The sequence below is a fragment of the Poecilia reticulata genome, chromosome 14 (assembly GCF_904066995.2).
Source record: "Poecilia reticulata chromosome 14, P_reticulata-male-v2, whole genome shotgun sequence".
In the NCBI taxonomy this organism is placed as follows: Eukaryota; Metazoa; Chordata; class Actinopteri; order Cyprinodontiformes; family Poeciliidae; genus Poecilia; species Poecilia reticulata.
In genome coordinates this window covers 9,357,662-9,382,280 of record NC_088843.1, presented here as the reverse complement: position 1 = coordinate 9,382,280, position 24,619 = coordinate 9,357,662, and the positions used below count along the sequence as shown (strand labels likewise).

At 39.4% G+C, this 24,619-nt stretch overlaps 1 protein-coding gene across 6 annotated transcripts in view; it reads right to left on the bottom strand.

The window, feature by feature from the left end:
* Positions 1–2,679: 2,679 nt before the first annotated feature.
* LOC103475680 (ryanodine receptor 1-like) overlaps positions 2,680–24,619 on the bottom strand; it is a 54,033-nt gene continuing 32,093 nt past the window's right edge. For 2 of the 6 annotated variants that reach the window (XM_081615349.1, XM_081615353.1), the window contains 36 exons: positions 24,552–24,611; positions 24,301–24,435; positions 24,068–24,180; positions 23,893–23,989; positions 23,708–23,817; positions 23,554–23,605; positions 23,364–23,456; positions 19,797–19,896; positions 19,634–19,713; positions 19,475–19,551; positions 19,293–19,366; positions 16,042–16,122; positions 15,851–15,939; positions 15,555–15,683; positions 15,370–15,474; positions 14,798–14,879; positions 13,389–14,710; positions 13,227–13,309; positions 12,897–13,053; positions 12,723–12,809; positions 12,304–12,576; positions 11,879–12,009; positions 11,731–11,773; positions 11,523–11,656; positions 11,365–11,425; positions 11,138–11,284; positions 10,917–11,051; positions 10,674–10,830; positions 10,105–10,169; positions 9,916–10,016; positions 9,788–9,839; positions 8,142–9,691; positions 6,418–6,676; positions 5,045–5,078; positions 3,823–3,997; positions 2,680–3,731 (listed from right to left, as the gene is read on the bottom strand). In XM_081615349.1, coding sequence (XP_081471475.1) covers positions 9,596–9,691; positions 9,788–9,839; positions 9,916–10,016; positions 10,105–10,169; positions 10,674–10,830; positions 10,917–11,051; positions 11,138–11,284; positions 11,365–11,425; positions 11,523–11,656; positions 11,731–11,773; positions 11,879–12,009; positions 12,304–12,576; positions 12,723–12,809; positions 12,897–13,053; positions 13,227–13,309; positions 13,389–14,710; positions 14,798–14,879; positions 15,370–15,474; positions 15,555–15,683; positions 15,851–15,939; positions 16,042–16,122; positions 19,293–19,366; positions 19,475–19,551; positions 19,634–19,713; positions 19,797–19,896; positions 23,364–23,456; positions 23,554–23,605; positions 23,708–23,817; positions 23,893–23,989; positions 24,068–24,180; positions 24,301–24,435; positions 24,552–24,611 — 4,521 coding nt within the window. In that variant the 3' untranslated portion in view covers positions 2,680–3,731; positions 3,823–3,997; positions 5,045–5,078; positions 6,418–6,676; positions 8,142–9,595. Of the gene's footprint in view, positions 3,732–3,822; positions 3,998–5,044; positions 5,079–6,417; positions 6,677–8,141; positions 9,692–9,787; positions 9,840–9,915; positions 10,017–10,104; positions 10,170–10,673; positions 10,831–10,916; positions 11,052–11,137; positions 11,285–11,364; positions 11,426–11,522; positions 11,657–11,730; positions 11,774–11,878; positions 12,010–12,303; positions 12,577–12,722; positions 12,810–12,896; positions 13,054–13,226; positions 13,310–13,388; positions 14,711–14,797; positions 14,880–15,369; positions 15,475–15,554; positions 15,684–15,850; positions 15,940–16,041; positions 16,123–18,744; positions 18,763–19,292; positions 19,367–19,474; positions 19,552–19,633; positions 19,714–19,796; positions 19,897–23,363; positions 23,457–23,553; positions 23,606–23,707; positions 23,818–23,892; positions 23,990–24,067; positions 24,181–24,300; positions 24,436–24,551; positions 24,612–24,619 lie in introns of all 6 variants that reach the window. The other 4 variants (XM_081615354.1, XM_081615351.1, XM_081615348.1 and 1 more) reach the window with 3 other exon arrangements.

Here is a 24,619-nt window from a genome sequence, read left to right as displayed (position 1 = left end):
ATTTTATTGTAATAAAAAAAAAAATTCCTTGAGCATATAAAAATGTATTTCCATGTTTACTTTGAATTTACAGAATGTGTCAAGTAATTATACCTGTTAGAAAATGAAATTTTATCAGAAGCAGAGTTGTAGTAAACACTCATAGGGCATCTTGGTTCAAAGTGAAGGCTATTAAATATATGAAGTGATGTGCCACTGATGTGTCATCACCCACACAGATTATTAATCGTAGGTTATGATGATTCATCTTCCAGGTGACAGGTCCAACACTCCTGTGTGGGCAGTAGAGCACAGACAGGTTTATGCCACCTGACGTTTCAAAGAGCACTACATGGCATCCGTCGCCTTTAAAGGCCCCAACAGAGGATTTTGTTGTGTGTATGAATCCGTGTTTGTGTATGGATTAGCTATTGGTGAGCTTGCTGCAAAGTTTGCGAAGGAGGCATGAACAAATAACATGTGCATTTGTTCCCAGTGGACAAGTGTGTCATCACAGACATATTGAAGCTTAGCGAATTTACAGACTGGACTGTGAAGAAGGGTCAAAAGTGCATGCAAGCTAGATTTATGTGTGTGAGCCTATTGTATTTCTTACCCTTGCTGGAATTTAGGAAGGGTTCAGAGATGCCAGAGGTATCGCATAGAAATAAGGATGGAGTTCAAGGTTTGGTCTTTGTCAACATTCTAATCAAATAGTTACAATGCTGGTTGTCTGAGCTGGAGATGCCGGTTCCCAGATCCCTGGGGAATATCTGAAATGTGACACCTCCAAGTGTTAACCCGGGTGTATTAGATGGTAACGTTTGTTGCCTTGTTAGAACAGACTGAACAGACTCAGAGCACTTGTAACAAATATCTGCTTGTTGTTCTGATTCTTGCAAAAGTCTAGAAAACGCTGTTGAGTGGAAATCATAAATCTCTGCTTTGTAAATAAGAGTGAATTATTTTTGCTTATATATTTGTACTTTTCCTTCATTGCTCTACCACAGTTTGGTGGAGTTGTTAAACATTAACTGGTAATAGTTTTCATGAAAACTGTAATACAGCGTTGATACTGGAGTAAACCTGAGCTTATTTACTAACTAACTAGTAAGGGAACAATTTCTCATACTTTGGTACCAGAATTATTATACATATTGAGAAAACTATAGCAATTGTCCAGAATCATCATTTTTAGAGATATATTTAACAATTTTAAATGCATGTTTCTGCCTATAGAGTTCGGCCTGAACAAAAGACCTCCCATACATACAATGATGGTGTATCATTTGGACCAACAATGATCTCTGCCACATTTTCAGTTTCTTTTTTTTAAGATTGCTATTGTTTAAAATGTAGCAATTATTTAAAACTGCTGCTGCTTCCAGAGATTTGTAAGATTGCTAAATTTCAGCATTAACGTCTAATCAACTTTCAATTGACTTTCCCCATGGATCCATTTACAATAATTAGCTGAACCACTGAGACAACTCAAGACCGTGTTTTACTACAGCTTCAATCTGATTGTAATTTTGTATTTTAACTTCTCCCATCCACCACATGGTTAGCATTAGCTTTCATATAAGCCCAAACAGCACGTTCTTGTTAAGAGTCTGAGTGGTGTGACAGATGGTGTTTTGACAGCTTACGTCGCTATAGTTCAGTGAAAGACCTCAATAGTAAAACATAGACTGTTCGTGTGTGTAGAAGCGAGACTCTTCCTTCAATTCCCACTATGATTTAGATGACCACTGCATGACTTGCTGATATTTTGCAAACATATTTGTCCAGAGAACACAGAGTATTGCTACACATGTGCATTAGTAAGCAAGGAAGGAAACAATTCATTCACATCTAAACAAGCATTTTTTTTGTCACCACCAGTGTAGCAAACCACATGCAGATTGGGCTTCCCCAGAGCTTTTGTGAATCCTTGGGGTGGAGAATGTGTTGCTGTCATTTACTGCCAACATTTCTCCTAACGTCAAGTCTCCTCTCTGGACAAATACCTATAAAAATAATTTCATTCTGCAGACTTAACCATCATTACTTTCATCTTGGGTGTTCATTGGATTATGTATTATTGCTTGAATTTGAGTTATCTGAGAGAAGTTACTGCATTTTAACTTGCCGTTGGGCAGCAGGAGGACATGATTTGCAGTATGAGGTGGTGAGGAAGATGCAATGAACCCAGGTTGTTGAGTGAGAATGATGATTTAATGGTGAACAATACAAAAATCCAAAGTCCAGGCAGAACAGAATGAGCAAAAAGGATAAGAGCTCAAATACTGGCATCAACAAACATCTGAGAGCAGAACAGAACGTAAGACCAGACAGCTTGACAAGACAACTAGCCCAGGACCAAGGAACACAGGTGGGATTAAATACACAGTCAGGGAAACGAGACACAGCTGGGAACTATCAAGGGGTAGACAGGACAACAGGGAGACTCAATAGACACAGAAACTTAAATGAAAACACAGAAAAAACCAAATCCTTGCACGGCCCTCCCTTCATGCAAACAACGCAACTGAGATTCAGGCAACTTGATTTCATATCACTGTTTTTGTCCCTTAATTTAAATCATCAGTGCATGCTTCAAATATCTCTCTGCAGAAGTGCCACATGATGCAGCAGAAGTTTTACGACTTTGCACATAAATCATTTGCTAAATAAAGAATGAGAAAACACAAGTGCAGCAAAGTTGCAAAACCAGCTTTATTCTTTGAAAATAAATTATGTCACATCAAGTTTTTTTTCATAGAACAAACAATAGACCCACAGGATGACAACAAGTGGTTGAGTGTAGTGAAGCAATTAAGCTGTGAGGAAACAAAAGGTTTTAAATGAGCTCTGTGGTTTCTCTGGTGTCTAAAGTCACTAAATCAAAACTCTCCTGAAAACCAATTTTGATCCAGTGAGGGTTACACAATAACGCTCCTTAAACTTCATGTAATTCACCGCATCACCAGTGTAACAGAGACAGATTACTGACTTTTACTGTTGTAGACAAAACAGAATAATAATATTCACAACATAAACAGCCTGAAATCAAAGACACACACATAAAAAAAAAGCACAACGACATAGCTTTCTGGCCTGGTATCTGTGTTTTAAAGAATAATACAACATGTCAGTGAGAGGGAGTTCTTCATTGTGATACACTTCAGATTAATCACTCAGATCAGTTCATCCTTTCACCACTTTGTAACATTTGTCTCCTCTGCCTGTTAAACCCGGCAAATGTGCAACACTAGAACACCAAACCGGCTTTCAGTAAAAATTGGGCTGAACTCTAAGACTCCATTTGGATTTTTCACTTTGATTTAAAAAAAAAAAACAACAACAACAAAAAAAAAAAGGGAATCCTTTGTGATATTCCCATATATTTTCATCTAGGGGTTTGGCTTCTTAAAAAGTAAACCCACCACAATCAAAAGCATCAAAATCAGAGTCCCCCACCTCAAAGTCAAAGCTGTTGAAATGGGGGGAATTGAGAGAGGAGCCACTGAGGTCGTACGCCCCCACAGGTCCTGTGCCGGTGAAGTCCGTGCTGGCAGCCAGGTCGGCTTTGACGTCCAGATTAGTGGACGAGCATGCTCCGAGGTAACCCAAGGCAGAGGAGGCAGCAGCCCCTCCCATCAGCATATAAACAGCCTTCATCGCTTGGGCATTATTGAGAGTGCCGTGACGCAGGCATCCCACCGCCTGCACACCCCGTCTGTAATTCTTTGTCTGAGGGAAATTTCTGCCTGTTGGATTAAGCGTTTTTTTCAAGATCGTTTTATATATATTTACTTATCTTTATTGTAACAAATGCATGGATGTAATGTCTAAACTCACAATTCTCTCTTGGAGAAGTGTTGCTTGTCGGTCCTGGGGAGGGTGCCTCCGTGTCACTTACAGGTGGCGTTGGTGGATCTTTGTCCAGAATTTGCTCGGGGACCAGGTCTTGAAGAGTAATGCGTGGGGGAACGACCTGATGGCGCTTACAAGGGCTGAGGGTTGATGACAGACTCTGTACGTAAGAGTAAAACAGAGAACAGTAATAAGATGACAGCAGAAATGAAATTCCTTACATTAATCTACAGAAATATTGGTCAGCGAGAAAAACTGATTGGAGATTTTAAAGTTGATACCAAGTTTTACGACAAACACTGTAAGTTAACCACTTCTGAATGTTACATTTAATACTGGAGGTACCGAGATCCAGGAGGAAGCTCAGAGGGGACAGGGCTTTCTCTGTCATGGGCCCTAAGTTATGGAACGACTTGCCTTTGCAGGTCAGAGAGGCCCCTTCACTGTCCACTTTTAAAGTTCGTCTTAAAACCCATTTATTTTACTTGACTTTTAACACCAGTGGGATCTAGTTTTAAATTGTATGCTTTGTTTTTAAACTGTAAGAGTTTTTATTTTTTTATTATTGTCATGTTGTGTTTTAATGTACAGCACTTTGTATCAGCTGTGGTTGTTTTTAAAGTGCTTTATAAATAAAGTTGGTATGGTATGGTATGGTATGGTATGGTATATACCTTGCATTGAATCCTATTTATAAAAAATGGACCAGTTAGTTGAAGAATACTAAGAAAATCAACCTTGAAGTAATTTTCTATATGCAAATTACAACATTAAAGTCTGTCATCTCAATGATTAGTCATAGTTATTATGTTTTTTAAGTGATACTAAATACAATAATTTGTCATCCCTACCAATAACATTTCTTTGAAATCTAATTACCTAATTAGTCTTTAACAGTCAGTAAAAACTCAACTCCTCAGGCCTGTTACAGAACATTACTGGACTTTGCTTTGGAAGTATTTTGTTCCTCATTTTTGCATATTTTTCTTGCAAATTGTCATCACATTTTTATGCAATGACTGTTTAATAAGTACACACATCTATATCCTTTGCACAAGAGTTACAGCTGTTACTTTCTGTAAGCAGGCTGCATTTTGATAGAAAAGGCAATGTAAGATGGAACCACGCCAATACTGGGAAGCATCTAAAGGAAGGTTTTTTTATGACTATACAGCTCCAGTACCTGAACTGTAAATCATTAACTCACCATTTTGACTTTCTTCAGCACGTTTAGCCACTGACTGAAAGGTGATAAAAAAAAATGTTTTGTTAGCTTCAAAAAAAGCAGCACAAAAATCAAAACATACATTTAGAGACACTGAAATAAGATGCAATGCCTCTTCAATTACTGGAAACCTATGCTAATGACGAGGTTGAATAAATACATTTGACTTCTTGCTACAAGTGTTTGTCACCATTTTTTGTCATTTTAGCATTCTAACTATTGCTCTGACTGTTAACAAGGGCAAATTTAGGCTATGTTGTAGTCGCAATTTCTTCACGTAGATAAAATAGATAGAAAAAAGCTGCTCCTGCTTTATTCTCACCATATTTTCTTGTTTCACTTTTGAAGAGCAGATAATTGAAATTCCCTCCTTTGTATTAGTGTTGTTTTGACTTCATACAAAATAATGCTGCAGACACTCATTGTCTCCCAATCCACAGGTGGTATTCCCAATCGCTGCCATTGAAATTGACTCTCCCATGCGAAGCTGTGTGGGATCTTATGAAACACGACTGCTTGTGATTTGACAATAGGTTGTAAACCAACCCCCCCATTTGGGAGAAGGAGGAACTTTGTGCCTCTTATTGCTGCAACTACTGTATGTAAATGAGAAATCTTGCATCTTTCAAGCATGTTGTGTGTCGTTTCTCCCTCTGCAGCTATTTTATAAACAGTCAAGGAGTCTAAGGCAGCTAATGCGGGATTAGCACTCTGGTTTTGGGATCCAAAGGTAATATGGAGGCCAAAGCGATCTGCTTGAGGACTTCCATCCATCCATTTTCTGTACACCCTTGTCCCTTAGTGGGGTCGGGAGGGTTGCTGGTGCCTATCTCCAGCTAACATTCTGGGCGAGAGGCGGGTTCACCCTGGACAGGTCGCCAGTCTGTCGCAGAGCAACACAGAGACACACAACCATGCACACACACACTCACACCTAGGGAGAATTTGGAGAGGCCAATTAACCTGACAGTCATGTTTTTGGACCGTGAGAGGAAGCCGGAGTACCCGGAGAAAACCCACACGTGCACAGGGAGAACATGCAAACGCATGCAGTAAGACCCCGGGCCGGGAATCGAACCCAGAACCTTGAAAATCTTTTTTTTATTTTTTTATTTGTGATAATAGAAATTTTACATTATTTGAAGGCTTTCAGATCTTTATCAGGGGTGCCAATATGAGAATATGATATTTACCTACAATAGGTAGTCGTCTATACAGTAATATGTGTGCTGTATGCCATTAATTAAAAATATGGATATTTAATCAAATGTAGCAATGTTGCCTAACGAAAAACAGCATAATTTCATAATGTCAACTCCAATACGATAATGTAAAATTCACACGGTCCGTCTGACCTGCAGTCTGTGGGGGTGTCGGTCAGCAGCAGCAGGTACTTATTCTGAGTGAGGATCAGAGCGAAGCAGCTGTCCCTGGACGCACCAGAAGGTAACTTTGGCAGGTCCAGGATCTCCTTGCCTTCAACAATTGTCTCACAGTGACTTTGCAGCAGTACAATCTGGTGAGGTGGAGATAGAGCATCATGGCATACGAAGAGACTGCCTTCAGCAGTCAGACGCAAAAAACGTTTCTTCCACTGTTTGAAAATGAATCCACCTTCAGGACAAAAGAAAAGGTGAAAATACACGGGGCATTTTGAGTAACTGCTGGAACAAAGATGCCTGAAGAACAGCTTTCCATGTTCCTACTTGTTATTCAGGTAAAGACTTCCTGTCTTTTCCACATCATAAATTTCAGTTATTTTCTCCAAATCCTGTTATTTTTTTTGCCAATTTTAAGATACAAATGTTATAAATTTGAATACTGATGTGACATCTCCTCTGATGTAAATGTCTCTGCAGATGAAAGAAAAGAACGAAGCACACAGAAAAATGAGAAGGGAAGAATAGAAAGAGGGGCTGAAGGAGAGACAAGATAAATGAACAGAAGAAAAGATGATAAGAAATTCATTTAAAAAGCCAGAAGAAAGGACATGAGGGAGAAAGGACCAGTAAGAAGTCTGGACAGGAGAGGAAGACAAAAAGAAGACAGGAGGAAAGAATGAAGAAATGAAGGAACGAATGAAGTTGTGAAAAAATGAGGATGACAGCTGTGAAAAAAAAAAAACAAGGGAGCAAGTTATGAAAAAAAAAACAAGATAGGCAGTTGTGAAAAAAACAAGGAAGAAAGTTATTGAAAAAAAAACAAGACGGTTGTGAACAAACAAGGTTGACAGTTGTGAAATAACAAAGACACTGAACTGAAATCTGCTTGCTGCACACAGATTGTAACAAGCCACTGATTGAGCAGCACAACAAGCGGGGCTCAATCAGTGGCTCCCGGAGTCAAATGTGGCCTCTCACCTGCTGACTTTTAAAGACCCTGTTCTTTTATCTCAAAAAGGAAACTGTCTTATTGAGTCGACCACTGAGGTGAATTAGTATAAATCATTTTCTAATTGGGTATTTGAGTTAACTCCCCCTTGTGCCTAAGACTGGGTTCAGGACCATACTGGTCACACTTATCCAGTATGGACAACACAAATCAAACTGCATACACTTCCAGGCTGCGTGTGAACCTTAAGTATTAGGTGTGGCCTCAGCGATCACAGTGGCAGCGTGTGCAATGTACATGTGGATTAAAGAACGAACACTGTGTCATTCCATCATCCCACCAGATTAGATTAGAGAAAGTCAGATGGAGAGAGGATCAGGAAGCTGTGGACGCTGAATGCGATCAACCCACATGCATTTTCTTATTTCACAAATTCTATTTACATGTAAGTAAATTGTAAGGACAGACAGAGCTGCTGTACTTTGCATGAAGAGTTAAAAAGACAACTTAACTTTACATTTTAGTGCCCTCGGTAAGAAGCTGGCTTTGGAACATACTAAAATGTATCATGTCTGGGACGAATGCTGAACAATTCAAAATGTCTTACAAAATGATTTATAAACGTTTAACATCACACATGTGAAGTAACACAAAATATGGTAAAGATTGCAAAACTTTCCTACAGCTGAATTCTGATTGTATTTTCCCCCTAAAGTACAGAGATCTTTGCTGCACCGATTCTACTCACCGTACATCCTGAGCACCCCGTGGTGTATCCCCGAGACATTCATGATTCCAGAGTGTGCCGCGCAGTCCAGCGCTGTCAGAGACAAATATCTGTGGACGTTTGGAGCACATGAGATTCAATGTGAGTTTTTAATGCCCACCCTTAATCCCCCTCGGTCAGCTGGGACGCCGCAGAGCCGTAGCTCAGCAGATTGGTGTAAAAATGGGTTGTGATGATCTGTCGCACGCAAACTGTTGCACGGTGTGCAGAGAGTCAGTGGAGAGGGAGATTTTCTCATGTTTTTCTTTATTATCAGATCAGTTTGACATACACAAAATCAGGGTTGAATATAAATAGACAATATTGTGACAGAAAATCACCTCCGTCACCTTGCTGCTTTTCCACAGCAAACATGAAAACAAAATAAAAACAAACAAACAAAAAAAAGCAGTTGTCAACTTACTTTGATTCCAGTAAACAGAGATATTTCCATATTCAGTCCAGCTACTGGGGTCCACTTCACTAAAGCATTAGTTTTAAGGTGCGCACACTTATTCAATGTTATCTGAAGTGTTCTTCAAAATGCTTTTGAAGAAAACCTCAAAAAATTTGTCAATTTCAAACACCCGCTTGAAATTGCGTGTCACTGAGGATCTGATTATGACCAAATTTTGACACCATATTTATAATACATTTGACACTTTAATAGTAGGAACACTTCTAAAAAAAAAGATTTATTCTGATTACATGTGTTCACATCAGAAAATCTGGTTGTTTTATAATCTTCTGTATATAGGTGTGTGGTGACTGTACAAATAATTTCCCATTTAAAAAAATACCTAATAATGAAGTGTCATTTAGTTTCCATTCATTATCATTTGCTGAATAAAAAAGGAGGCTGCAGCCACATCACTAGTGATCCATGATGTACACAGTGTTAGCGATGGCTTACAGGCAGGTAGGCATGATGTAACAGAGTATAATCCAAAATACAACGCGAAAGCTTACAGATTTATCTACAAATCCACACGTAAGGTTATATAAAGAATAAAACTCCAGCATTTCAAAATGACCAAACTGGAAATAAATAAATTAAGAAATCACACGGTAAAAATGGATACTTGGAAAAACTGCTAATGAATGTAAAAATTATGGCTATGTCTAAAGTTATTAACGTTATTACATGTGCATTGTGTGCTTACTTAATCTTACATACTGGCAACTATTAAAATCCCTTCTAGAAATAAACCACACTGGATGGACATGAGTGGTCCTAAAACAGGAATAAGGAGGATGGGTCAGGAGAGATGATACGTAGGGATGAACAGATGACAGGGAGGGAAGTTTGGGTCAAGAACATTAGAAAAATTGTGTTGCATAGTTGAGCGTGCAGCTAGGCCTGCTGGTTGATTAGAATAGTGATTTAGGCATGACCTTCCCCTCCTCCCAAAAACACTCTTTTGTTTATTTGTCAGTTAGGAAAGCTGATCTTCATATTGCTTTCTGAAACAGTCTCCAGCAGGAAAGAAGTCCCAGCATCGTTCCTGGTACATCTTCCACACGTACGACTCCTGCAAGCAGAAGATGCAAGAGCAAGAATTCAGAAATTCTAAATTTAAAAAGAAAACAAACACAAAACAAAAAAAAAACCAACACCTCAGACCGACCTGCCCGGTGTGTTCTGTGTCATCTTTGTTAATGAGATACATCAAGAAGAACCTGAAAACAAAACTCCAATGTTGATCTGGTCTCATCTACACCTGTGCAAACACTGCAATGCAGAAGAGACGCTTACATGTAGTTGGCCAAGTTGTGTTCGTCAAAGGTGTGGGTCTCAAAGCCATGTGGGGTTGTATCAAAGTAGTCACTTCCGATGCCACATATGAAGCATTTTGTCTGCACAAAAATCAGCAATGAAGAATATAAACACTCTTCCCAAATGTACTTGAAGGTATCGGTCAGCAATAACGATATTATTCTGCACCTCCATGTCCTCCTTGACCTGCTCCTGTTGGTCTCGGAGTTCTCCAAAGGCATCAATAATCAGACCTGCAGGGTTTTAAACATATTATGATAGTAGTTGAAAATCTGTTGCATGTAAAACATCCGTTCAGAGGTTTTATTTTTGCCGATTTTTCGAATTTCTCTTCAAGACTTACGATATAATAAGATTTAACAAGAGTTTTTCTACCCTTCCTGTCATGAGAGGCTGCTGTTCATAAGCATTCGGAGGAGACAAGAAGCCGTGACTAAAAGCTGCAAAACACATTTGAAAGCTGAAAATTACACAGATCTGCTCAAAGTCTCGTTCTCCAAGCCTGCATGAACCTGGACCTGTCTTGTTTTATTTTTTTTTCTTCTGTTAAATACCTACGTAAATTGCCAACTTAAACCTTCTTCCCTCAGTAATGACACTCATGCCAAAGAGTGTTGCCACACCTGCTTGGCTAAAATTGTCTGATTCTAGTACCAGCCAATTTCATAGTGCATCTCCATGCCAAAAGATCTTCACATACTGTTCATTTAAAAACCATCATCCAGGATGTGTTTTACCCTGAATAATGGCCAGCAGAATGACAATGACGAAGAAGAAGAAGGTTATATCAAAGACCACTCGATAAAGCTCGTATTCGTCTCCTGCGGGATCTTCTATCTCGTCTCCAATTCCTCCACCAGCACGCACGCCCACGTACATGTGGAACAGGTAACACTGCGCAGGAGAAAACCTCATAAACATAAACTGGGACGTTATATGTGATTTAAAACAGCCGTCATTTCCAATAATCAGGGCTTTACAGTCATCATGTCATCGCATTTCATGTCGGGCTCGTCTTCGTCCTCGCTCTTGTTGTAAAACTTGCGGAAGAAATTGAAAGCCACCACAGTGTAAAGATACACCACCACAGCCAGTAAGCCCACTGTCATCATGAGCTGCAACACACAGCACAAAAAAAATGAGTTAATACATTCTGGCTAAAGCTAAAGATGCATTCTGACGTTTTTATTTTTGCTCTTGCCTGTTTGCCGTTGTGTGTAACCGAGGACAGGATAGTGCGTAGAGTTTTGACGCCCATTGCAATGTCCAGCAAATGGCAGGCAAAGAAGAAGTTGTTGTAATGACCAAGCAGGGACATCACCAGGTACCAGCAAAGATAAAGGAAGGTCTACGGGAAAATACGGGAAATAAAGTATCAAGGGGATGGATAAAGCTCAGAGTGAAATATACAATTACTCATTTTCTTACGCCGTCTGTGAACACAACTCCAAATTTCCAGATCTGGTACTTGATATCAATGAAAGTCACCCTAAAAGATAAAATAATGTTTAATAATTACTTTTTTCAGTCGAAACGTAAATATATAACCAATTTTCTTGTCCTTTTCTGGCAAAACTCTACGTCACCATGCAAACACAGAGTTGTCTGGCTCCTCTTGTTTCTTCTCATGTTGCTGACTGACATCCAAGGAGGCTAAGTCAACGCCCAGGAGCTCAGCGATTCTTTCTCTCCCATAAATGTCTCCATACTTATCCAGGACCTGGACACAGACAGTATGTTACGTATCACAGAGCATAAAATCTCTATTGCACCATAACCAAGCATCTAACTCACTTTTCGTTTGACAAATTTATCCCAGTAGTTGTTTGGGAAAGAGCTGAAAAGACAAGCAACATGAAGCATCAACTGCATTAACAGAAACCTGATATTATTTAACAGCATCTGTAATGAAACAGGCATTGTTTTCCTCCGGTCTCCCTACGGTGTGTTCAGGACTAGACGGTCCCACTGGCCCTTGATGTCGTCATCCTCAGGCTGCTCAGTGATGTAGAGGCCATCAAACTCCAACTTTCTTGCAAGTTCCTTTTCTCGTTTAAAAATCACCAGCGGGATCTTCATTAAAACCAAACTTAAGTTAAAAATTGTTTCATTGCCAGGAATTCAAACTAATCATTTTGTTTTCAACAGTGACGCACAAGTATTCATTCCTCTTTTTCCATATCTTGTCAGGTTATGTGAGGTGTACATTTATCTTTTCTGAATTTGGACGCTTTAGGCTGCATTATACTTGAAGAATCAGGCATCCCACGGTTGTGGCTTAACATGACAAAATGTGGAAATACCGAAGGGGCATGAGTACTTTTGCAAGACACTGTAAAAACTAAGTGCAGGCATGTTTTGTGATACCTTCAGACAGTTGTACCCGATGATACAGATAAATGAAATGACTGTATGGAGAATGGCTAGGAATGATAGTGTGGGCTGCATGTATCCAGTGCTCTCCTCTAAATAGAAATAAAGTAGAACATCTTCTTCCTCGTCTTCTCCTCCTCCATCTGCTCCAGATCCTTCAGCTTCATCCCCACTGCCCTCAAACAAGCCAGAACCCTCAAACAACCCGCTTCCCTCTGACAGTCCGGATCCCTCCATCTCGTCCCCTTCAGGTGGAGTATCGGAGACCTTCACAAGACAAAATACCAAGACGAGCCATAAAATCTATTGCTGCCAAAGATCAGAACGCCAGAGTCTTTAGTAGGTCTAAAAACTTAATTCAGCTACAATCTGTACAGCATTTGAAAACAATGTTTCAATACAAAATGCTTTACCCGGTAGAAAAGAAGAATGAAGTTCAGGGCAAATGCAAGGAACAAGGCCAAAAATCGCAGATTGTAGAAGTTCCTGGAGAGGTAGTTCTGGTAAAGAGAGATAAGAATTTGTGGTGCTCTACAAAAAATTTAAAATGGCATTAGTTTTTACCACAAAAGATACAATGCCCTCACCATGAATTTATTTCTCTGAGTTTCCAGCTCAGTCCAGATTTGAAAACCCTCTCGCTTCTTCTGCTTCTTCTCTTTCTTGGCTGCAGATTTCCTTGGTTCTTGTGGCTTTTCTTCTTTGCTCTTGGTTTCTTTCTCCGATTTTTCACCAGTTTCAACACTGGAAATGAAACACACAAGTTTTCATTGTATAATTTTAGTCCCCAACATCAACTTGGCACTGTTGATCCATCTTAATGTGCTTCACTTTGATTGATATCTGTGTTACTTTCAATACTTAGATTTTAGTCACTTTCCCACACATTAGGTACTTAAAAGAAAACGTAAACTTACTCAGACTTTTCCGGTTCTGGAGGGGTTTCTTCCACAGGAGCAGGCTCAGGTGGCTTCTGGCTTGCATCAGGTTCTTCTCCTGGCTGTAGTGAAACGGAAAGATCATCCACAATACAAGGATTTTTTTTTCCAGATTGCTGATTTTTTTGGAGGTGCCCTTACCATTTTTCTCTTCGTAATGGGAGACCCTTCAGGAGTCGGAGGCTCAACTGGTTCCTCCACACCCATATCTCCAAGTCCACCTGGAGCATCCATACCCGGAATCCTTCCTCCTTCATTTTCCTGCGTGTCCTCCTCTTCCTCTTCACCACTCCCGGATTCACCAGTGTCTGTTATCCCCCCAGTTTCTTGCTCCTCCCCTGTCCCCAGCTCCCCTGGCCCGTCTCCGTGCACGTCGTCTTGCGTGGGATCTGGCATACTTGCTAAAATCTCAGTGACTGTTATGTTTTTAGCTCCCTCCACCAATCCACCTCCAAACAGTGCTTGCCAGATGATCACGAAGAAGCCTTTGCACACATTGTAAATGAAGGTCAGGATGCTCATCAAGATAGCCCAGAAGAACTTGGACAAAGCCACCACGATCTCCTTAAAGGTCATCTTTCTGATTCTGCGATACTGCCTGCGGAGGTTACGGAAGGTGAAGATGCTGAGGAAGCTCGACATGCTGTGGAGGAAGTCTGTAAATGCTGAGGTTGATTCGGGTCGCCCTTCGTCGCCGTTGCCATCTTCATCCCCACCTCCACCCGCCGCCCCGCCTGCTGACCCCTCTCCCCCTCCTTCATCTCCTTCATCATCTTCTTCTCCCTTCTCCTCTTCTTCCTGCTCTGAAATCTGTGACGCGATATTCATCTCAAAGATGGTGTCCTCACAGAAGTTGACGAACATCTCCATTTTCTCCGATTCACCGCCCTCGTTGACGACATCAAATATAAACTGCCGTTTGGACTCTCGCACTTGTGGCATTTCCCACTGTCTGCGGTTGACTTCGCTGATTTCAAAGTAGATGCGCTCAATCTTTCTGCTGGCGCCCATTATCTCAATACGGCCAAGGAATGGGCGGAAATAGTTGAGCACACTCTCTGCTTGCTCCAGGAAGTTCTGCAGCCGGCAGTCGTGCGGCACATGCTCAGAAAGGTTGGTGAGCAGCACTGCGATGTTGAACCCTATGTCCTTGGCCGGCTCTTGAAAGCGATTGGCAAACTCCTCGTAGTTGATCATGTCGTTCTCATCTGCTTCTGAGCAGGACAAAAGAAACTGGATCTCAGAGAGGGAGTACTGTTTCTGACTGTCCATGGCCTTCTGGAAGTCCTTCTTAGAGATCAGCCCTCGAGGGTCAGTGACATAGTCACGGAAAGCATCGGAGGCAACAATGTCTTTCAGTTTGAGAAACATGTCAAAGAACTTGAGAATCATCTCAACGTTGCTGGAGGACTCCACCAACATGTCGACCATTTGTCGCGCAATTGTACCATTAACTATGTTCCCTGAAACAAGAATAAAAAAAAATAAATCAAACAGGTGATTTAAAGGCACCACAAATTTATTTGACAGTATTTAAGTTTTTTTTTTACCCTCTAATAGTGAGAGCAACATAACAACCATGTCTTTTTGGAGGTCAAGAAGCTCCTTCAGCAGAGCAATCTGGCTGGAGTCCTGTGGTCATAAAGAAATACAGTGATGATATCATGACTGGAATGCAGAAGGTAATAAACTACAAGGCATTGTACTCAATGGACAACTCAAACATACAAGGAAGACTTAGCGAGGAAGACAGATGTCTTGTTATGAGACGTCAATGGATAACTTTTATAGAAAACATTCGCTGTGCTTTAATTTCAACTGCCTAATTTAAGAATACTGAACTTATCCAAACTTCTTGGTGACACGATGTAATGAAAATGAACATAAAACAGCAATGTGAACTATTATTTTGGATTATTTTTGTTTGAAAACATTTGTTTAACTCTGCTTTATTATGATGCTTTTTGTACAATATTCTGACTTCTCTTTCATTTAATGTTGTTTACATTGAAATCTGCACCGGCAAGTCAAAGCTTTACAAACACCCATTTGAGAAATTATATGAGAAGTTATGATAAATGCAACTTCGTTTTATATATTTGAGTTACATCACTTTGTGCACCTGTGCCAGCTTCATCATCATGTGGGCAAACACATGAAGGAATCCAACAATAGCATCCCACAGTCTGCTGTGAGCTAAGGACTGCTGGTTGCCTGTACATGGGCCCTGCAGAAAACAAAAAGGCTGCTTGTTACAAACTAACTTACAAAGAAACAACATGAATTGGTAATTTGTTGTAAATGTACCTGAATATACTCTGTTAAACTGTTAAAAATCTGTTTTGCCACTGTCATAGCTTTGGAGAAATTCTTTTTGCCTGGATCATCGATGATATCCTTCCCAGAATAATACCAGTAGAAATCACTGATAGATTCCTTGAATGAAAAGAAAAAACAGTTAAAAGCATTGGCATATTTGAAAATTATTTATACAAACATCAACTCTGGAATGATTTGCTCGTATGTACTGCACACTTTCTTATTTTAAGTCTCTAATAATTTTCACCATGCGCAGTGCAGGGCAGATTAAAGTCAAAGTGTACCTGGAGTCGAAGGAGGTAATCCACAGTGCAGATGATGACGTTGATGCTGGTTGTGCTTCCCGTCTGTGTCCGCAAGTAGTTTTGAAAATCTGCGGAAACAGGATTATTCAGCTTGCAAAGCCTGTTTTGATGGAATTTACTGTTGATTTGATTTCAGTCCAGCTCGAATCTGAAACATGACGTGTACCCACCGTTATTGTGTCCTTCACAGAGGAGCTGCAGGAAACGGAACAGGTCACAAGTGAACTCGTCATCCGCCATGACTTTCTCATCTTCAGAGGAAAGATTAACACAGATAAATGTATGAATCAAAGTACGGGAACTCACCTAGATTATTAAACAAAAAGAAAAAAAAAAAGGATTACAACTTAAACATATCTCTTAAGAATTGATTAAATTCATTTTTCAACTTACCATCATAGGTAAATGAGTTTTAGTGTCACATACTGCAACTGCCACCGCTTACAATGAGTTATAAATACATGGATAATGTTGAGGACACAGGCATGCAGTCATACTGTATGTCAAACAACATACAAGAGGTGCCAACAACACGTACAAACACATCAGGTGAAAACAAGCTGCAGTGGAAAACAGCCACATTAACAACAAGTATAAATTGAACTAAGAATCCACTGCTTGACAAATGGAACGATGGAATTAATGGCAAGATTTTACGGCGTTCAGGGGTGAACTGATTATCTAGATATATTTCTATTTCATTGCAGAAGAATAAACAATGCAAAAATTGTAAAGTGCACAAAAATGATAAATTATCTATTTTCTAAAGTCCTCTGTAGGTAATAAAGCTTTTGGCATGAGGTGCTAGATCTGAAAACCTTCGCCTCCAAAGCAAGCATGGTATATATTTTCACAATATATACCCTGCTCCAAAACGGGACTTCAAATATAACACATTTGCATAATACCAATATTCATATTTCTCACTAAAGCAGAAACAATCTCATTTTTAGTTTTCTGTGTTTAACCCATTTCTGTTTCATCATAATTTTGTTACGTGGGAACATTTATGGACGCATTTCTAAGTTGCTTAGGGGAAAAGAGATGCAAAACATCCATATATTTTACAGAAAACTAAAACTCAGTTGGTGTTTGCAAACATTAAACTTAGGACAAAACGTTTGGATCGAACACCTTATGCCTGACAAATTGGCACTTGACTAATCAGCTGCCCTATTTTAATGATGATTTATACTACTGTCCTTTCCCAAAGCAGTGCACCCCTGCCTGCAGTAAACACACACAAACACTGAACAATTCAGGACATGTCAATTAAATGTAAGAGAGGACATTGTCCATCAACATTAGTGATGCACCAATCAATTATTCAGACAAAGAAATGAGACCAATTTACATTGATTGGCTCATTGATTGGTTGGTTTTGCATCTGCATCGAATGAATCAAAACAGAAATGACCCACTTTATCCCAACTGAGTTACCGCGCAAAACTCAAATTTTATTCAGACCTCAAAGTTTTGTCAGTGAAGGCCTGATTGGTGCATTGCATTGAAATGTTGAAGGGAATCCAGTATTAGATCCATCTGAGGCTCTAAGGGACCAAACAAAAAGTCCAATGTGAAAATAACTTTTGAGTCAACTACCTGTTTCCATCTAGGTTTATATTCAAAAGGCGTGCAATCAGAGTTGAATGGAAAATTAGTTGTTTGGGTCGGAACATGGAAATGAACATAAAATATTGGATTCCATTCATTGCCTTTAAAAATGGAAAACACATGGAGTATCGAGTGCCAAAAGTGCCATAATGTAAAACCAAAATAACTAATCAAATCAATATTTATATGTGAAAATTGGAATAAAATTATAAGTGTTTTTTAAATAAATAAATAATAACAAAATGAATGTATACATAACTAATACATATCATAATACATACTGATGTTTATATAAAGAATTCTATTAAACAGTAATCAAAATTATGATATAAGAACACAAATTTATTTCAGTATGCATTAAATTATAAAATATTTGTTGAAAAGTGAAGTTAGCTTAGCCTTCAGCAAGTTTAATAGTGAGGGCTAACAGAGCCTAACAACCAATCAAATGTTAGGCTGAATCTGACATCATCAAGACATCACTTCTACTTTCTAAACACCAGAATAATAAGGGAGCATTGATTAAGAATTGTTTATTAGCCTCAGTTTCAGAAGTTTAACTACACTAAAATTATAATGCCTTTAAATAATTTGGGAGAACATAGATGATGATGTTTTAACTACATTTGGGAAAGTACTTAAGGCCACACCTCACACACAAAAACATCTGAGAACAAAAGCAAATGACCTTGTGAAGATAATAAATCTGGTGAGAGTCCTTAACCACGACAAATTAAGTCACAGGCCTTGCAAGTCAAATGGGCGCTAAGCAAGATAGAAATCAAGATTACAGTTTGCAAGTCAGATCAGGGATGGCAACCTTACTAGAACTACAAATCAACTTGTTGCTTACAGACTGCCTTGTGGTCAAATGAAACTAAAAGTTGGGTAACATTAAATTTTTGGGGGGAAAAGGGTGAACTTTCAAATTCCTCATTAAACTGGCATTTAGAGAAGAGAGGTTATTTGGTCATTCTGACTAACCTAACAGAAAAATTTCATTGTGAAGTCAAACTTAGAAAAACATTTTTGCTAGATGTCTGGTTTCAATTCATATTTAGTAGATAAACTACGTGGTTGTTGGCTTGTGCTCCTTTTGACCCTCGATAACGGTGGAAGGGCACACGAGGTGCGGACATGAACAATGGACAATCCCCTCTCAACAGAGTCATCATTAAAAAAACAAAAAACAAAGAATTGAGCAAGTGAGACAGGGGAATGAGAGAGCAGAGAGGCCGATGGAGAGAATGATGATTTACCCCGATCTAGGTTCAAGTCTGAGGACCATGAAAGGAGGGACATGGGGAGGGAGGCAGTGATCATGGGGAAGGGAGAGAGGAACAGTGTGTTGACAACAGCAGAGGACTAAGAGATGAGGTTTGGGGAGGATATTAACAACATTCCATGGCAAAATCATTTTGGTTGAAACTTCTAATTATTCTCCAGAATTAGACCACTAATAGACGCACAAATGAAATGATTTCTGGCTAAATTCTGTTACATTTTCACTGTGTTAATAGTACTTATGTTAGCAAACTTGTCATTCTACCAGATCAAATTTGTGTTTTAATGTTGAAGATGGTAAGCATATAAAACAAAATGAATTAAATAGTAAATAATTTATTTTGGATTTACGTGAGTATTGAGATTTATATTTATCCAATATCTTGTTGAGGACCAGCAGCAAAGACTACGTACATTTAATTACTTAGCAAAAAATATCAATCAAACTGCGTGACATCACTTTCGCTGTCTGCGTCTTAAACATCTTATGTGTGAAAGTAGAGGGAAGAAATCAGAGACTTACTTGTTCCTTCCTCTGAAACCATGCCAAGCCCCTCTGCCTTGTTTTGCCTCTCAAAGGCATTTAAATCCAGTACGCTGTTCAAAACATAAACCTTTGATTTCATTCAGCGGTCCTAACTGGTCAGAAACAAACAACTGCTTTACTATTTTCCACAGAAAACAGCTTAAGGACTGAAAACCAACCAGCAAGTCTGCATTAGAGCTTGGATACTCAAAAAGAAGCCCACATCCTTTTTGTCTTTCAGGTACTCCAACATTTTCTGACAACACAGTGGAAGAAAATCAGTTTTAAAGCGGCGTCACTAAATCACCAAATAAACGGTGTGTTTCAACAACACATACCCGCTGGACCTCGCTGTTTCCGCCATTAAGGATGGAAATACCCAGCTTGAGGGTGGTAGACACCATTGGGCCAGTTTCACCTAGAAAACAAAGGACGATTCGAGCACAGGGAGACGGTGAAGGAAAAAAAATGCTTTAGAGTAAAAACATGGAGGAGGATTACCTTTGCAGGCGCTTATCATCTGCAGGACCATTTCTGCGGCGCCACGGTTATGAAGTCTGGACTGTTGGTAAAGAAGCCTTTGCTTCTCCATTTCTTTTTCCTTTGGCAGGCAGAAATCAGGATGAGTTTTTGGTAGCAATATATTGCACACAGATTATTAAAATAGGAAGGTGAGGCTCTTTACCAATTGGTAACGTATTCATTTAAACAGCGCCACTTATCACCGCAGTTATGCTGACACAGTTTAATAATTCCTGGTTAAAATCTATGAGAAAGAAGGTATATTAATCTGCACAAAATGAAGTTGATCTTTTCTCTACATTTAATCTAAATTTATTCATCATTTGACGCATCATGAAAAAAAAAACATTTATAAAATGTTCTAACATTATTATAATATAATAATCAATAAGGTATATTAATTAAGGCACTTAAGAGATAGTTTAGTTTTTCAGTAAATCAACATGTTTTGGTATTTTTACTCACAGTTGTTATACCTACTTAGAGCAGGGGCAAAAGAAAAGTTCGTTTTTGCCATTTTAAAGAAGCCAGACTCCAATTTTGTAGTGTTTCTAGGACAGTAAACTGTGGGGTTTTACACCAAGTCCCTTTAGACGCATTGAAAACTAATGTTGCATATTTATTTTCTATTTCTCTTCCTTAATCACAAGGGGCTAAACTCTTAACTGCAGCAGATGGCAGCCAGAGTGATCTCAAAAGAATCAGAACGTATGATGGAGCACTCAGAGCAGTGGAGTAGTTTAGAAACTCATAATGTTTCATTCACGTAAGCTTAGGTTTAAGGATTAAGACCGTTAAGATTGCATTTTTCCTGCTACTGCCATGGTTTAAACTTCCACTGATTATGAAGTTTTCTTCACAACTCTTAAAATTTAAAAACTGTGTTGACTGCCTTTAAATGCTACAAAATGCCACAATGCTATAATTAGTTATTTTTCATCTGCAGTACTAATGTTTCCTTACATGCATCATTAGGAATTATCACTACTTTTTCAAAGTGTCTGTCTCTTACACACATTCTCATAGCTCAGTTCATTAGTAAAGGATCTGTTACACTAATTCTTCACGTTTGCTGGCTTGAGCAAGCGTTGGACTACAGGAAATGGCCCCACTGATTTGGCATATCGCCCCGGTATCGTTTCCAAAGTGTCTCAGTTGCAGGAACTCTGCAAATAAGATGATTTGGACAACGGCTAACAGCCACCCACTGACTTCCCTCTTTATTGGCATTTCATGGTGATGCTTCAATTAAGAAATATATTAATGACAATATAAAAAAGTATTATTTTTACTTTGACATAAAATGACATGTGCAAAAAGACAATGGCTGTCAAATGAAAGTCCTGAATTTAGAGAACATTCATCTGCTCAACCAATTAACAAATAATTTTAGAAAACCTGTAGCCCGACCGTAACCTCCCTCACCTCCCACCACCACCCTCCCACCCACATACATTTAGCTGTGCTCTACCCACTATGTGTCGTGCGGCCTGAGAGTTACGCTCGTGCTCGTGTCACCGCCAGTCTAGTGGCATCGAATTGTTCTAGGATGTTCTGTGTGCGAACTTTTGAAAGCGTGACTGCATGAACAGACTGCCAGTTGTGATGCGTATGCTAGCCTGGCTTTCACTGTAGTCAGTTTGCTATGTGAGTGGGGGGAAGGGGTCATTGGTCAGCAGCATCCAGTCAGTAAGACGGGTGTTATAAAGGTGAGGGACATTACATGGAGCAGTGGACAAAGCGAAAAGAGAGAAAGAGAGAAAGACAGCAGACAGTGATATAAACTGGGAGGAATGACATTGTCCTTGACCTTGAATAACGGCATCTTGAGATATTTTTAAAGATCAAACAGTCTTAAAAAGCCGTGACTTGAGGCATGTCTGACTCCCCAGTTTGCGGTAAGCATTTAGAAACAATTTAAAGCCGTTTTTGGATTCATAAACGTTTTAGTTGTGTAAAATGATACATCTTGACGAAGCACAAAAATGACAAGAGCAAACCGAGAAAGCTGACTTGACTGATATTGGAGCTTGCAAGGTCAGCACAGGGTGAACAAATGAGTGCACAGAGTCAGATGGAAAGGAGTGATGGTCTGCTCAGAAACGGCTGGAGTTGCACATTAATACTGCATATTATCTCCACCAAAAAACAAACCATTACATTTTTACTCTTACTTTTGTTTTAATATTTTACCTTTAAAATAAGGTAGGACAATAAAGGTTAGTTATATGCAAAGTTTATTGCAGTTTTAAGAAAAAAAAATGCATGCAATAATTATGCAGAAGATCATTGTGATGGAAACATTTATATTAACTTGAGTTGCAGTGCTGAAAAAAGTATCTATGCCCTTACAGATTTTTTTTGTTGCCTTTTTGGTTGCATTTAAATGTTTCAGATCATCAACAAATTAAATATTAAACACTTGAGTAATAATTCTCCTAAAATATTGATTTCATTCATTTAAGGGATAAAAGAAATTCAAGCCAAATCCACTTTACATGTGAAAAGTAATCCCCTCCTCCATTACTCTCTTCTTGCTTCAACATGAAGTAGTAAACAATGTTTCTCTGTCAGTAACTGCACTCATTCCTGGGAAAATGGATATGTGGAATGTAAATAAACCTTGTCTTTATGTTCTATAGAAAGAATTTGTTGACCTTTCTGAGCTTTATGTAGCTGTATCAGCCATGCCTTTTTTTTCTTTCCCAAGTCTCAAAACACCAGACTTGATTCCTCATTCTTGTGTTCACAGTCATCTCCTTTGAATGCCATCTCTGTTGTCGCTTAGGCAACACTTGTTTTTCTGAACCCTGCACCTTTGAGCGTTTAGTCCTCATTCCAGCCTGAATCAGAACTGTTATTAAACGTTTATTTTCTGGGATCCTTATTTTTATTGAGGCTAGAGGCAAAAGGATCTCAAAAAACGAAGAAGCCATAAACAAAGTTATTAGTGTCTGTCCATTTTGAAAGTGTCACAAAGCCGTTTCCAGCAAACCACTGTGACCACAAACAGAAGAAGCTAGGAACAATGATGATCCTTTCCAGAATTGGCCGGCCTACAACATTTTTTCAAGGGATGATAAAAATACATAAACCGTTTTTGATGATCTGAAATATTCAAAAGAACATTAGCTACAACAGAAGAAATCTGAAAGGGAGAAAATACTTTATCTCTACACTGTTCTAAGACCCAATCCAGGTTTAGGCCATGAAAAAACAGATTTTACTCTTTGAAATGGTATACGCCACATCAAACTACCTAAGATGCTGATTTACAGTAAAATCAAATCTAATGTTTTATTTTTGAAACCAAGATTCTGGTAAAAAAAAAAAAAAAAAGGACATCTGGATTGAAGCTTTGTGATTGCTGAGTTAGGAAACTAGTAATGAATGAAGCAGAGCCGACAAAAAGCACGTAAAGATAAGACGGGACAGAGAGGAGGAGATGTGGTTGTGACGTAAATGCTCCAATGATGAGTTCACTCGATGCATCGAAAGCTACCGCTCCGCCGTGTTCCTGGTCCCTAGCCCCTGGTCGCCCATTACCAGTTCTGACTGTCGCACCTCAAAGGACATCTCATCTTCAGATTGTTCCATCATTTCCTCTCCCATTTCTTCTTCTTCACCAATATGGCAACTCTAACATAAAGACGGAGTGAAAAGTCATTTCAGCCGTTCGATAAACAGGATGCCAAATATCACATCCCACAGCTGGGATCTCGTGTGAGTGACGCACCTTTGCCATAATGTCTGCATATGCCATATACAGATGATCTGTATCGAGTTTGCTGAAATTGAAAGAGGCGACAATCTCATGAGAGCATTTTGCAACAGTTGTGGTGTAATGCTCTCATACGAGTATCCGTAGAGTCCGGTTGGACCTGCCTGACCTCTTTTCTGTCAGCGCTGTTCGACTGAAGTGAAGAATAAGCTGGTGAAGTGGATCTGGCTTGGTTTCCGTCTCTTCTTCTTCCTCTGCTTCTTCCTGCTCCATCGCTTTCTAGACGTCACAGGAAAACAAACGTGAGAGAACATCTGAGAAAATCTGGATCCAGATGAAGGAAATGTTACTCACAGATAAATCGTCTATCATCCTGTCCTCAAATGAGCAACCCTCCGTCTGAATCCAGTTGCGCTTGTATCCCTCAAGGAACATGTTTGAAGCTCTGTGCCTGGAAAGAATGTTAGCAGTCATAAATAACTGAATGTTGGCATTCAGTAAATATCCACGGTGTGTGAAGCTTTCTCACCTTGCAATGTTGTAAAGTGGCGTCATTCTGAAGCAGGCCACCACAGCCCTGCGTCTCTGCTTGGACAGCAATTTGTGCCATACCATCTTCTTGGATTTAAAAGGATGCTCCGTCTTGCAGAGACAGAAACATTTTGGTGTTTACTTTTCTTACTAATGTTCCTTCTTGTCGTCTTATCTGTGGTTGAGGTGCATATTTTACATTTGCCATATAACCGGTTCTCTTGTGCTTACCACTTCAAGATGGTAGAGGACAGCAGACACCTCCTGTACTCTCTTGACAACTTTCACTGGAGCATCAGCATCTTCAGCCTTTCCTGCCATCTCTTTGTAAAGGGCCATCTGCCAGCGCATGGAGGGGTTGTCCACCTTTTCACACAAAAACGGGCCACAAACATTTCTGAGATGTGATCTTTCCGATTACCTAGAACCTTAACTCATGTGTGAAACTTGACCCTGCTGTGTTAACGGGTCAGATATTACACCTTGCCCTGAAGATGGAGGTTGTTCTGCAGGAACTCTCTGACTTCTTCATCTGTGTCTCTCTGGTAAG